At 39.7% G+C, this 15,831-nt stretch overlaps 1 protein-coding gene across 2 annotated transcripts in view; it reads left to right on the top strand.

Moving 5' to 3' along the window:
• Nucleotides 1–12,454, top strand: part of LOC139936415 (uncharacterized) — a 37,552-nt gene extending 25,098 nt beyond the window's left edge. Inside the window, exons 2-3 of one of the 2 annotated variants that reach the window (XM_071931237.1) lie at nt 2,195–2,266; nt 8,879–12,454. In XM_071931237.1, the coding sequence (XP_071787338.1) occupies nt 2,195–2,266; nt 8,879–9,339 (533 nt within the window). In that variant the 3' untranslated portion in view covers nt 9,340–12,454. The remainder of the gene's footprint in view (nt 1–2,194; nt 2,267–8,878) is intronic. The other variant, XM_071931238.1, reaches the window with a different exon arrangement.
• Nucleotides 12,455–15,831: the final 3,377 nt, after the last annotated feature.

Raw genomic sequence — 15,831 nt, 5'->3', positions numbered from 1 at the left:
CTTCAATGGTGAAATCCTTATTCATCTACATGTTGCTATATTAGGATGGTGCAGAAGTGACGTCACGGGCAAAGTGCACAGGAACAAAGTCATAAACCAACCAAGACCAGCCCTCTCGTACACGTTATTCTTATTAATAAAAAAAACCGTACATGATTAACAATTAAGCAAAACTATCAAAACCAATTTCAAGAAGAAGCACGACCAATGAAAAATAATTTTCCTAAATGTATCTGACAAGAGTGGCTGAACGAGGAGCAAAGATGAAACAACCCCGATGGCCCCGGCCTAGTTCCAATTATGTAGATGGGACTTCATCGTTTTCTCGCCCCGTTGCAAACCCCCCAGACGCCTTTACCAACCACTTATCTGATAAAACAAACTGAAAATTGATGTCATTTGCTAGCTGTTTTACCCCTTAATTGTGCTTTTTAAGAGCGGCCATGGGCGTGCATATTTCTTATAAAGTAATTTTCTTCCAGTTTTTTTTTATTAGGGGTTGATTAAGAGGCTCATAGCCCGGGTCAATGTGTGCCTTGGGCCGGCGGTGGACAATCAGTCTATATTTTTTCGTATTGTTCAACCATCCACCGCCCAAACATTTCGTTTTCGGACACTCATTACCATAGCAGCCTCTCGTCGTCTCAAGACATGCCTCTCGACTTCTTGACAGATATAAATTTCCCCATTGTCTTTCTGTTTTTGTTGTAATCTTTTTTTGGGAACATGCAATTGTGATTACGCAAGTAGTCTGTGTGGGCACCGGTGGTGTGGGAGGCATACGAACAACTAGTTCACATTTTAAGTGCCATGTTCAGTACATCTTTCTTTCTGGTGGTGTTGTTGTTGTTGTTGTTGTTGTTGCTGTTGTTGTTTAATTGGGCATGAATTTGTGGTGTATGTGGGAGGCATGTGAATAAGTTCACATCGACTGTTTAACTTCTCAGATCTAAAGAGACATATTCAATACATCTAATTCGATGTAATGTCATGATAAACCGGCACCAGGCGAGTGCCCTTCTCAAGTACGTCCCATTGTTGGACGTTGACCAATAAGACATAACCAAAGAGAAAAAGACACACACAAATTTTCGTATGAAAGGTACTCTTTATTACCAATTACTCCGCCAATATGTCCTTAGAGGTTGAGTCTTTTAAGTTAATGGGTGTGCAAGATTAGTCTACGCACTTGGGCTTGTAGCTGTAGTCCACCCTTTAAAGGACCTACTCATAGTAGTACCTCTTTAATCAGAAGTCATTTTGCGCAGTCGAGTTGACCGTCCCGCTCTATCTCCCAGACTTATTGTCTGTGTAAATGAAGTAGCCGTCACGTCTATAGTGGTGATTTCAGGGAATGGGGTTATTAAGTTCTTGTTAAACCCAATTCTCAGATGAGGCTGTACTTTTTTTTGTAGGGAAGTATTGGAGTCTGTAATTATATAGGACTCGTGTTGATTAAAGCCGAGAAAGATCAGCCTGGCATGGGCTGGTTAAAACACTATTTTAAGTCCCTGTTTTTAGGCAAATTATGATTTAGCCTTAACGAAAGATTGTTATCTAGGGTTAAAACGTCAGACCATTAAATATTGCATGATGTTGTGCATCTATATAGATGTCAAATTTGCATCTGGGATAAAAGAATGTTCATTTTTGTTTTACAAAATGTTGAGTTTTAATTTTGAGTATAAGTTTTTAGTTTAAATTTTGAATTTTTGAGCTTTTTATTTTAATTTTGAATTTTAATTTTGGTTTGGTCCTTTCAACATCTGTTGCATCTCTTCTTAAAGATGATCTTGCAAAAGATCACACAGCCAGCAAACGGTGGGCAGCGCAGCGCAGCGAGTGGCATGCAGCAATGTAACAGAGACGGTCGCAAGATGGATCGTCTTCGAAAACGTGTTTTCTGTATTTAAATTAAAAAATATTTTAAAAATATATTAAACATAAATATTCACTACCAGCATATAAGCCTCAAATAAACATTACACAACTTTTAAATTAACTATTTTAACTTCAGCATTGGAGATTAATATCTTAAATGTTTTTATGTTTTTAAATTATAGTGTAGTCTAAAAACAAAATTATTATCAAATGCTTATGTTAGTTGTATGTTAATTTTGTCTTTAGCGTTAGCCAGTAGCGTTTGAAGTTAACCCATTAGTGACTCGTTCTGATTTCTTATTGGTCAACACAGGGTGGGCAGGAGGGCAGCGATTGGCTAACATGCAGCAACGTCACGATACGGACAACAGGTGTCTCGTCTCAGGTCTGGATGCAATTTTTGTTTTATTTCATTTCTCTATTGTTTGGTGATTTTCCTGTTTCCCTTTTCCCCTCCACTCTAAAAACAAAACAAACAAAAACACAATACTTTCGTATAATTCAATACGTTTATTCAATGTTGCAGAAATCACAGTAAATCAAAACGAATAATACAAAATGTTATAACTATGTAGAACAATTTATTGTAAATGTACACTTTATAAGAGTGACTACGAAAGTGAATTCCTTGGATGGGTGGAATTAAAGGAGTTGTTGTTTGTGCATGATAACAATAACTCCGTAGTGATCGATCTCGAGTTGATGTTTTGAAAGGCCGCGTGTAATAGACGAGATTTGAGCGCAATTATGGAGACCCACTTTTGGTCTGCGTGTCACCCGTGGTATTTCGCTCCAGACCCCCGCGTTATTCAGTCAGGACATGTAACAGGCCTGGTACTCCACGGAGGCAACGAAGGCGATTGCTTCCATGCCCCCTAGTCATTTCTTTGGTACCCTTCTTGAAATGCTCCAATAGAAATGTCAAATTTTTCATAGTATGCCCTTTTGGAGAAAATGCCTTGGTGCCCAAGCCCTTTCACAAACGAGGCATACAGGTTTCCGAAGGCACCAATAGTGGTTTCCTTTCAAATAAATATAACATGCAGTCAATTTCCTCACTATGGTGCCCCTTTACCATTAGGAAAATGCATCGATGCCCTTGCCCTTTCAAAAATGAAGCAAACATGCCTGGATGTAGTGAGTTCTAAATTTTGAATCAAAATCATGCAAATTTTCCTGGCCAGGAAATATTGTCGCATCCTATATTTAGTGTTTCACCCTTGTTTGCCTATTATTGACACCTCATCACTACCGATTAGCTTTATCATCACAAAACATCACAAAGTCATAAAGATACAGACGCGTTTATGATGTAGTTACCGCTCATGACAACGTGTGTCACAGCAACCAATATCGTCACCAAATGCGGTGTGGCAGCAGATCTCTCTCAAATTATAAGCGTATTGAGGAAATCTAGCTATTTTGAAAAATAAGCGGGAAATACCTCTTTGCTACACGTTGATGTGACGATGCTATGTTAACAGGAAAAAAAAACACTGTGTCATGCATTAATGACACCATCAAACATACAGTGCATTGTAGTCCCTATTTTCTATATACATAGCAAGCAATCTAATTTTCTACCGCGGCTGCCTGCCCTTTTTACATCGACATCGTTTTGAACATTACAACAAACAGAGCACTCCCACTCCAGAGAAAATAGAGCGAATACACCTTGCCCCATTACCGAGATGTAGGCCGGACAAAATGATTATCGGGAGAGGACAGAACAACAAAAAAACAGATTGAGATAACACATTATAATTTCATTTGTGGTGTGCCCCCCCCCCCTCTTGTTTCTTGATTCACAAGTAAGGCCAAATTAAAAACGTGTTTAGCGTCCCCTACTGCTTCCTTTTTAGAGGCGACTTTTTCTTCTTCTTTTTAAATAATAGTTAAGAACAAATTGGTTTTACTGGGGTTTTTTTTGTCTTGTTCATTAAACAAAGAGATAATAGTTAATGGTCTCAGACTAAAACAAATTGTTTCAAATAAGAAGAAAATAGCTCAGCCGGTTGTCTTTAAATATTTGTCCATTAATAAAAAAGGGCGCTCTCCTCCTTTTTTTCCCAAAAAGGCGGGACGTTAAACACGTTTTGTTTTTTGTCTAATACCTCAATCACAAGAGGGGAACATGACTGCGGTGCGGGGTAACCAAGGAACCCAGGATGGCCGGGGGCTCTCACGACACTCACCGAGCGTCCCTCCAAAAACTACCGCGTGAAAACTGGAATGCCAACCCCCCTCTTCTTGAAGGCTATGCATTGATTGTAACACCAATTGCTGAGTGGATTGACGGGGAGTTAGTGGAGGAGGTTTAGAAATGCCTTGCCTAGCAGTAGAGGAATTGACACACTCTATAATTGTTTCAGATGATGATCACAATCGATGATTATAGGACGATGTATTTTATGGGAGACGATGACTTGATGTGGACCACTACTCCCCATTAGAAATAATTAGTGGTAATGGATCAAAGAGTTAGGCGTATTACGTATTAAGTAGGACAACTTGTTACCACTGACCCAGAAAAAACAGGGATGGAAATGTTGGGGTCGATTTTTGAAAACGTAAACCTGGATTTTTAAAAAATTGAAATGATGGTATGATGTATTGTTATGTTTTTTTTTACTAGCGCATTTACAGAATTGGTAGGGCCTAATTGCTTTTGGGATGGTTTGACCACATTCTCGCATGGTGCGGTTGGGGACAACAGTAGGCAAAATGCTTCAATCATAGAATTGGTCTAAACAATTAAAGCCATTATACACTTTCGGTAAACAGTATTGTCCAAGTCCCACACTTCGTGTATCACAACTTATATATAAAATAACAATCCTGTGGAAATTTAGGCTCAATCGGACATCGGAGTCGGGAGAAAATAACGGGAAAACCCACTCCTGTTTTCGCGCGTTTCGCTGTGTCATGACATGTGTTTATGACAAATCCGTAATTCTCGTTAACGAGAATTTATATTGTTTTACCGTTTTCTCAAAAAGTAAAGCATTTCATGGACTAATATTTCAAGAGAAGTCTTTCACCATTACCTTCTGTAAACCCTGTAAATTATTTGTAAATCTGTGAACTTTTTTTTTTTTCCTGTACCGAAAGGGTCCAATGGCTTTAAGCAAAAAACTTCACAAATTCAAAACTTCAAATTATGCCACATAGATGTCAGCCTATATGGGATGCAGAAGGTCGTTCTCAAGTTCAGCCACAGTGGTGAATAATCGGGCACAGCGAGAATAGAAGAAAATCAAACTGGCCAGAGAAGGCGAAAATACTTTTATCCGATATCGTAAATTAATAAACGTACTCTTATTATGTTTTTTAGGTATAAGGTTTTTAAGTATTATAAGTATTATATAAGTATTAGGTTTTTTAGAGTATAAGTAAGGGATGTTTTTTCCAGACTGGTATCAACTTTGCAATTTTTTAGTCTATAATCGACTTATCTTTTTTTTGTTCGCGATTATTTTATGATCGGTCCAGTGATCCAATGAGGAATGCCTCTGACGTCACAATTACTAATTTGTATGTTCCTTTGTGAGCTCATCAATGGCTAGTGATTTCAATAAGCATTGGTTTCTAGGCAACGGATATGAGTGACGTAGTAGAGGAGTAAACAAATAGCAACTTCAAAGTAACGGAACCGCTCAAATTAAATCCACATAATACACGGTTGATAGTGTTAAAGGGAAGGTACACGTTTGGTAGTTACTCAAAACAAATACTAACTTAAAAAACTGACTTGGTAACGAGCATTGGAGAGCTGTTGATAGTATAAAACATTGTGGGAAATGACTCCCTCTGAAGTAACTTATTTTTCGAGAAAGAGGTAATTTCTCACTAAAATAATAAGACTTCTAGCTAGAAGTCTTTTATTCTTATCGGAAAGCGCACAAATTCGTCCAACAAGGGTGTTTTTTCTTTCATCATTTCCTCGCAACTTCGATGATTAATTGAGCCCACATTTTCACAGGCTTGTTATTTTATGGTTATGATGGGATACACCAAGTGAGAAGAATGGTCTTTGACAATTACCAAACATGTACCTTCCCTTTAAATCATCCTGTTAACATTGTCTTCTCACACTAAAACACAGGACTTTCTGTGTACGGGGTCTTTGAATGGGTCGGGGAAAAAACAAGGGTCCCTTGATAAATTGAAGCAAGGTTATACACTTTTACAAAATGTATCTCGTGTGAAACGTGACGTGCCCAAAATGCACCACACCTTTTTACTCACCTTCACACTGATCCGCAAAACTCGACTTTGTTACATTTTATTTGAATGGAAACCACTATTAGTGCCTTCAGAAACCTGTATGCTTCGTATTTTAAAAGGGCAAGGGCACCAAGGCATTTTCTCCTTGGTAAATGACATTATATGAGGACATTTTTAAATTATGCTTTCAATGGCGTGAAGGCAATCGCCTTCGTTGCCTCCGTGAAGTATCAGGCGTGCAGTATTGTAACCAACTGATCACAAATATAATTCCATCACGTAAACCAAGAAGCGAGGATGTTAAACTCCAATGATTTCCGGAGTGCTATGTTTGACCGACCCATCATCAGCCCTCCTCCTGCCGGCCCCAAGATGGTGGGGGCATGAGGCGCGTCGTACGGGGGGAGAAAGCTGGCTGCTGCTGGTGGCTTGACGGCGTTGTGCGTCGCTGTCTCCGCTTTCAATTAATCACACTCATTACTCTTCGCGTTATTATCCACTCTCAGTTTAGTCAGAGTCTTCACTGTTTCCCTCCTCTTAAAACCAACCAGTGTATCTTGCTCTTCCCCCATCTGCTATGCTTCCGGTAGTGCAGGACAGAGCTATGCGCAGCCTTCTCTACCCCCCCCCCCCATTCAATTATGTCGACGATGTCTTATTTTTGATTTAACTGGAGTGCATTATTTTAACATGTCTGTGTTCGAGAGAGGGGTGGAGATGTGTTTCTATTTGGTCAACTGATTGGTCTGATGATGTTGTTTAAAGGAACGTATGGTCTCTGTTTAAGAAAAAAAGTCAGAGCCCAGTGTGCTTAGCAAATAAATTTTGCTTAGCAGTATTTCTGCTTAAAAGTTTTATGAAATTGGGCCCTGTTTACTGTTGTGACTGCATATGTCTTATGGTTAGACAAGCTGATCTTAGGGTGTAACCCCAAGGCTCTTTTGTCACCCAGGATGTGGGAGGGGCCTGTGGGAGGGGGTCTGTGGCCTGTGGGAGGGGGTCTGTGGCCTCGTGAAACCTGAAAGCATAACAACTTGCTCTGCACAAAAACAAATGCTTAACAGAAACTGGTTTCCAGCCAAAATTCCATTAAGTTACATTGTTGCAACTGGTACCCCGTTCATATTTTGCTTAGCAAAGAAATTGGCTTGGAAGTATTTTCTTCTTACAGCTTTATGAAAGACCTGGCCGATGATCCAAAACAAAAAAGTATTATTCAGAGAAAGGAAAAAAAAGTGTAGTTGTGGAATTTTGGAGCCGAGCGTTTTTTTAAGGGCACTAGACTTGTTTCTGATCAGCGGGTGGGCTCAAGTCCCGGTCATGGCATTCGTGTCATTGAGCAAGACTTTGCCATAATTGATTCGTCCTTCGGATGGGACATTAAGATGTAGGTCCCGTGTACCAGGAACGATAGATAATACATGGTAGATTTCACAAAGAGTTAAGACTATCTCGAGTAGGACGAGTTACTCGTCTTAATTTAGGACTAGCCTTAAGTTAGGTAATAACTCCTAAAGCGTCATAAGACTATCATCCTAAGTTAGGACCATCTTTGTGAAGAAAAGTTCAAAACCATGGCCCACGTTTTCCTTCATTCTTCTTAGGTCGTTTATACCATGGAGAAAGACTTCCATGTTTGTACACGGTCTTCGCCACTAATTTGTATTCCGCGTGTCTAAGATGGTCAACAATCTAAAATACATATGGAAATATTTGTCCGTATATAGGCCTGAGAAAATGTCAAGAAAACAAGCGAGATCTTTCTACTTGCCTTGCTGTTCATCGCTAAAATAAAAGACATTAATTATACTTTAAGAGATTGGGACCAGAGGAAAAGGCAGGTCATTTATCACGAGCTGGGTTGACATAATACTCCGGTGATAGTATCGCATCGTATAAATGGGCACAGGAAATCTTGGGCACCGCGTGTGGCGTGTCATGCTCGATATGCACCCCGTAAGATGTGAGTTTGACACGGTATAGGGGGGCGGGCCGGCTCGCTACCCATACGGCGTTCTCTTGTACGGTAAATGTTGCGAATCTGAGCAAATTATTGCCGTGTTGGTACGTAGCTTTTTTTTGGCTTGTTAAACAGCCATCACCATGTGCATGCTTTTCATGGTACACGGACTTGAATTGAATTTAAGGATGATTGAACGACAGTTGTAGAAAAAGGGAATGAAAAACAAAATACATATGGATAGGAAACGGGACTGTCTTGAAACTCGGCAAAGGGGGTTGTGTGATGGATGCGATGCGGCGAGCTCCGGGATACAATAATAGTTTTACCCGCGCTTATTTGCATTAGCCATTGAGAGATTGATGCACAAATCGTCGTGTCGTAGTCAGGTTGGTATGTCGTTTCCAGGCTACAAATAAAATCCGGAAAAATCGTAACATTTACATGGATCTAATCTTGTCATTCAAACATTATATAAAAACAAAATTAAATGGTTGTATATACTTTTTGCCTTTACATATTATCACCTGATATATTTCTGCCGAGAACATTGCAGTGACATACATTACAACTTGCATTCTAAACCTATTTCACTGTAGGGGGAAGCCTCTTCACAAATTTCTCTCCATCTCACTCTATCCTGCGCTGTCTGTTGCCAAGCAATGCCTCTGTAACGTACTCTGTTCATCTCTCTGTCGTCTGTTTTGTCCCCCTCTTTTTCTCTGCAACTAAGTGTTTGTTTATGATTTGAGGCACCGCCTCTTCGGAATTTATTACTTATAGGTTGTTGTTCTCGTTTATTTTATGAAGGTGCTTCTTTCGTTGATTTCGACGAGAACAAGAGGACGAGAACGGCCTACACGAGAGGTCAACTCTTAGAACTTGAGAAAGAGTTCCATTTTAACAAGTACATCTCCCGCCCTAGGAGGATAGAACTGGCGGCCATGTTGAACCTAACAGAGAGACATATTAAGATCTGGTTCCAGAACCGGCGCATGAAATGGAAAAAAGAGGAGGCAAAACGTCGACCCAACAACAAAGCCGACTCGAAGGACGACTTCGATGAACTCAAACCGGACCTCAAGTCCAACGGCGATTCGTCGTCTGACAAAGAGGATCTCTCCTCGGAGAAGAGCCCTCTGTCGCCCAACAGTGACCAGCTGCAGCCGTCCTCCGCCATCAAGGCGGATCCTTTCTCGCCCTCTACGTCGCCCAAAGGTCTCTCAATGACGTCACACAGCGGAGAACACCTTATAGTCAAGTCTTACTGACAATGAGATTTTATTCCCAACATACTGAAAGGAGTTGCTCTCTTCTCGTGACAAGTGACTCTTTTGAAAGTGTGATGTAAAGTTGTTCCGGAAAGCCTGTTAAATTGTAATATTTTACCCGTCCAGCACAGTGCAAAGAGTACAGCCCGACTCGGTGTAGCAGGAGATTTGCATATGGCAAACTGTGTACAAACTTCTTCTGAGAGCGCCCTCTCTTGAGTCCTCCTCATCCAGCCCATTTTAATTTCCCATGAGGGGGGACAAACTCTCCGACGGACAGATGTCCAAGGGACACCGGCAAGACCAAAGAGTAAATCGCTCAACTCTACAAACTAATAAGAAGAACTCTGGGACGCGTTTTGATGTGCCACAGTTTTTAGAAGATTCACTGATCATACTCTCTGAGACACAGTGACGGTACACTAACTCCAGATTATACCCACATTCTACCCAGACTGAGTCAACTGGCTCAATTTACTGACCCAGTCCAAAAACTGGGACCAATATGTTATAAAGATGATTCGGTTTAGGCATTAACAAAAAGCGTGTTTCGTGGAAGTATACGGAATAGTATAAGCATTGCTTGATTTTGAGCTGGTGGTGTTGGGAGAAATGGTGACAAATGAATATTGCATCGCATGCATAGTAAAGAAAAAACACGTAACAAGAAACAGAGGCATGACATGGAAGGGGGGTGGTGATCACTTCTCTACATACCACTGGGTCCATTTTGAGCCCAGATACATTATACTTACTCTCGGATCAGAATTGGCACAGTGTTGGGTTCACAGAGGTTTGTTTCACAAAGAGTTAAGACCAATCTAATCTCTCGAGTTAAAAACGTATGACTATCTTTCCGGAATCGACCCCTGACTTGTTTCTGGGTCTGTGTCAAAATGACCCATGTATAAATTGGTCAAACTGACTTCGAATCCAAGTTAACATTCACTTAGCCACTTTCCGGTCAGCCTGACCCCAAAATGGGTCAGGGCACCTAGAATCCGAGTCAATTCTGACCCGGGAGCTCTAAGAGTGTTGAATGAAGTCAGAATCCCAAGTTTCCCTCCATGTCTTCATGGATTTCTTCAAGAAAGTTTACGCATGATTGAACTTTTCTTTCTTTTACGAACCTATCACTATTACCATCATGAATACTCGCAAAAAAATTAAAATAAATTGAGTTACCAGGCATGATGATCTTCCTACTTTAATCTGATTTCCGATTTGTTTGCCCTTGGAAAAATCTGGAAAATTGTCATTAATTAGCCTGGAACGTCCTCTAAAGCTTACAGCATTGGGATACATGATTGTACGTCAGGACTCGTACTCGATAGAATAATATTCCTACTTTTTTTTCCCGAGAACCAAATACCATGCCTGTGAGTTTTGGACAAAATGCTGCATTGTAGCTATATCAATGTGACTTTCTACTTAATACCAAAACTAGCAGCTTCTGTTTGTGTACACTTTATGAACACATTTACTATAATTCTCCAGAAGACGATCAGAGCATACTGATCGAAACGTCGAGTTGAAATCAACGGTTCTTTTCAGAACCACCCCAACTCATTAGAGATAGGTATTACATGGTGTTACCGCAAACATTTCTATATAATAATGAGAAGATAATATGATATACACAGTATCCATCTTCTTTACACAGATATTTTAAAGCAGTATTAAAACGCATGTTATGCCTCTCGGTTCTTGATCGAGTGATCTATAAGCGGACTGTACATCATTATTGGTGCATTAAAATTGAACACATCCATGAATAAAGTTTATGGTGAAATGGTGATGCCACACAGACATCAAAAGAAAACTGCGGCCTGTATGCTTCGTTTTTGAAAGCGCAAGGGCATCAAGGCATGTTCTCCTTGGTAAAAGGCACCCTATGAGGGAAATTGTAAATTTTTACAGGAGCATTTAAAGGGCACCAAGGCAATGATCAGGGAGTATGGAACCAATCGCACATATTGCCTCCGTGGTGTAACAAACAAGACGTTGTGTTTTGTCCAATTTTTGTTTGTTTTGATTATTAATGTTTACGGAATCTCTTGAGACACAAAAACAATATATTTGAATTATGTATTTCTTTTTATGGAATATATGTTTATGGAGGGATAGATGATATTTCTGCCATTGTTTTTAAATCTGTATCCAATCAGACAGGACCTAACCTTGATTTTGTTCACGTGCAATGACAGTATAATTATTAGTATAATTCATATTTACAAAGGGACCAGACTATTTTACCATTCAGCCTCGTTATGGTTATACTCATTTGAACGGACATAGAACCAATATGGCAGCACCACATTATAAAGAACTATATCCCTTTTCGAAAACACGGCTTTGCCTTTGGATTCGGCCCAGGCTAGCTTGGCCCGGCTGTTGTTTTGACAACTGCGTGTGCTTTGCGTACGTGCTCAGGGCTTCAGACGAGAGGACGGAGCCTGAAGCCGAAGCCGTGGTTTCGAAAAGTTCGAAAGTTCGATGTTTTTTTAGTATGTTGAAAACTCTGTCATCTGTGCGGGGCCCAATTTCATAAAGCTGTTGAGCAGAAAATACCGCTTGACAAATTTCTTTGCTAAGCAAAAAGTGAGGATGGGGCACCAGTCTCAACAATGAAAACAATGTAATTTTGGCTGGTAACCTGTTTCTGTTGGGCAAAACGTTTATTTGCTTAGCAAACTTGTGTGCTTACCAGGCTTTATGAAATTGGGCCCTGACTGTAAGAAAACTAAGATAAAGTTAAAATCGTTTAAAAACCAATACTGACTCCAAGTCAGACGCTAAAAGCGAAATGTTGGCACACTTGTCTAATTTGATATTCTTTTAAATGTGAATTTTAGTTTTGTCTTGCAATGAACCATCCGGGCTCTCTCTGAACCTGTGACGTCATAACAATATTCAAAACGAACATCACCACATCAGCATTTCATATTTGTATTATTATTATTTTTATTATTATTTTGTATCTAGTGACAAAGTTTTATTTGAACATCTTTTAATTAATAACTATACATTGAGATGTATAATTAATATTGGGTGTACATAATAGATAAATATGCGTGTTTCTTCAACAATCATTGGATGGAAATAACAGAGAAATATAAACCAATTTGTACCGTGTCAGATTTTCTACATTATTTAAGTCGGTTTTATTGTTTGCATAAAAACGTGTTGTTTTAATGCTACGCGATCGCGCGTTATCTGTGCGCAATCGGCGCTCCAAATTCTCAACGTTGACCCAGTCTTAACCTCTAGCTGCATAAATAATGAGCTCTGCAAAGATCACGTGACTCCAATTCGTCATCTCGGGCCCTTCGTATTTTCAGCCTTTCGAAGGGTTCAGAATTAAAGGTTAAGAATTCATGTTCTGTAAATTGTAAATGTTTAAAGGGTATACTCCGACATAACCCTAATTTGAAAACCGGTTGTGAATATTTTTGTTGATTCTAAAATGAAGGAATGTTTCGAGTTCCACGCGGTACAATATATTTATTACCCACGAAAAGTTGCTCTTTCATCGGACTGGTCTTGTGTAAATATGTGACCAACGAAACTGTCGCTGTAATATGAGGACAATTACGTGATTTCCCCCTTTCAACACTGGTTTTGTGTTTAGGATTTGAGGCATTGCATGGTGAGGTATCAATATATATATTTGGTTTGCGTTAACACCATGTGTGTATCTACTTGCCAGGAAGAGTTTGTTCTTAGAGAACTGTCTTGCTTAATTCTACTACCGCGGAGTAGATTGTTCGGGTGTTCAGGAGACTTCTCAGTTCTGAAAAGAACTGTCCTGCTTATTAACTATTACGTGGGCGGATGGTAAAGAAATAGGCTGGGACTTCTGCTGTATAGCTTATAGGATCGTAATTAACTGTATAGTACTACCGCGGAGTCAGTTCTTGGGTTGGTCTCAACGTTTCGACTAGCTTGCATGCTCTAGTCATCGTCAGAAGAGGCTGGAATAATCCGTAATTGAAATACACACTCTGAGAAACATATCTGACAGTAAAGTTTCCCAGATTCAAACTTTTTATGATAACAACTGATATGACTTTCCATAACCATATTACCTAAAGTTTAATGAGCAAGAGGGAGACAAAATACGATCGTACAAGACTTGAAGGAAGACATTGGTTCTTTCACTCCTTGAGAGCCCTAAGAAAAAGAATAAAGTGTGCAAATATTGCCCAATTGTGACATGGGCCCAATTTCATTGAGCTGCTTAAGCACAAAATGTGGCTAAGCATAACAAAATTACGCTAACCAGAATAAGGTTACCAGCCAAACTACCATGTCACAAGTACAATTTGTCACTGGTATCCTGCTAATTTCTGCTGAGCAGGAAATTGTTAAGCTATATGAAATTGTGACCTGGGGTTGTTGACTTCCAACTTGAGGTATTTTGGATGGCATTGACCCTGAAATAAATGGTCCTATTTGACGAGAGGTGTACGGTCATTTTTCCAGATTGATGCTTAGAAGTTACTGATGTAAGGGTGTTTTTATTTGGCAGGAGATAACTCGACGGGCCCTGTAACTCCCCATATCAAATTGAGCAGAGGATAACAGTTCAAGAGTCGATGAATAATTCCCCCTTTACTGTGAAAAGCTGTGCGGCTTCTCAGTAATTTGTGTGTGTTTTGCACTGTATGCTATGGATGTTTATTTTAAATGGGAGCGTATAATTTTGTTTACACTACAGCAAGAGGTTTTGTATTGTAAACTGCCAATTCCCGTCTTGAGTAGGAGACTACGTTAATTTGTCTGTTTGCTCAAAAGAGGGCGGTGTTTTACCAATTAGCGGTTGACACGGTAACTGTCTTGGCATTCTTAGTGGACCAATGCGTCATAACATAAAGAGGTGCACCCCACCCCACTAAATGACTTATGACTGACTTGCGCCAAGAACAATACAGTGACCAATGTAAAAGCATACTTTCCTTTAACACTGTGTTGAAATTGTTCCCTGTAGTATGTGGGCGTTTTCGAAACTGGGTTCTCGGCCTTGTATTAGCCAGTGTGGTGCTTTGTGCATAACGCTGTACATCAAAGCCTCATTTTTTGTTTCGGGACTCTTTGGGGAGAAGGGGGTAAGAGCGTTCATATGTAGGTAAAACATTTTTTCCCCGTTAATTATCAACACACGAGTACAGTAAAACGTGTTTGCTGCCCTCTATAGTTGCTGCACAGTTTAGGGTATTGTCCTCTAACAAAGTTGACAACTACCCATATCTATTGATAAGTTACAGATACATTTAGAACACGGTGTTAACAAGGTGTTTGATGAATGATTGAAAACCAAATTAAACCAAACCTGTGGAAATTTTGTTTGAAAAGGTGGAAGGAAGAATTACACGTAATTGGAATACACACTCTCAGAAACGTATCTGACAGTGACGTTTCTCAGATTCAAACTTCGGGGAATAAAACTGATATAATTTTCCATAACCACATTTACTTCGAATTGATGAAATGATTATCGAAATGCTTTATACTGTTGAGAGCTTTTTGTAAATTTTGATTGCCATACACTTTAAAAGTGATATCAAACATGTACCTCCTCTTTGGACAAAGAATAAAAGACAAAATGTGTCATACAACAGAATAAATAATATCACCCCTGGGACTCCTGCTGCCGATTTCACAAAGAGTTAGGACTCGTCTTATCTCGAGTTAGAACGAGTAGCTCGTCCTAGATCTTAAGGTCTGCATGCTACAGGGTTGGGACTCGTCCAAGTCCTTAGATTAGTCTTAAGTTAGGAAGAGTTTTGTGAAATCGACGGCTGGCATTATACAAGAACAATTTATATATTTTTTAATAACCGGGAAAGTATGTTGCGTCACATTTGAACCAATCTCACAGAGACACTATTATTTCTGTCCCTGAAATTGTGTCTAAGTCGCGAAGATAACCTGAAATGACGCCCCTCCTCCATCTCCGTTGCTTATATCCCAGGTCTGATACTTCACGGAGGACACCAAGGCGATTGCCTCCATGCCCCTGGTCAATGCATTGGTGCCCTTGAAATGCTCAAGTAGAAATTTACAATGTCCTCTTTTGCCAAGGAGAAAATGCTTTGGTGCCCTCTCGCCCGTTCAAAAACAAAGCATACAGGGCCGAATTCCAATTGCTCTCAATGAAATAATCATATATTGTTGACCCGTTCACAATCCCCCTGACAAACCAACTGGGCCCAATTTCATAGAACTGCTAAGCACAAAAATTTGCTTAGCATGACATTTCTTCCTTGGTAAAAACAGGATTAATCACCAAATTTCCATTTGTTGCATATTGCTTGTTACTGGTATTCAGCTGTTGTTTGCTTATCCTGAAAATCACGTGTACATTTGGTTGGTAATCCTGTTATTTATCAAGGAAGAAATTTCATGCTAAGCAAATTTTTGTGCTTAGCAGCTCTATGAAATTGGGCCCAGAACACTGAGGTGGAACTCTAAATTGTTTAAAATGTTATC

The sequence above is a fragment of the Asterias amurensis genome, chromosome 4 (assembly GCF_032118995.1).
Source record: "Asterias amurensis chromosome 4, ASM3211899v1".
NCBI lineage: Eukaryota > Metazoa > Echinodermata > Asteroidea > Forcipulatida > Asteriidae > Asterias > Asterias amurensis.
Note: the sequence above shows the minus strand (reverse complement) of the source record. Positions and strands in the feature narration are given on the sequence as shown.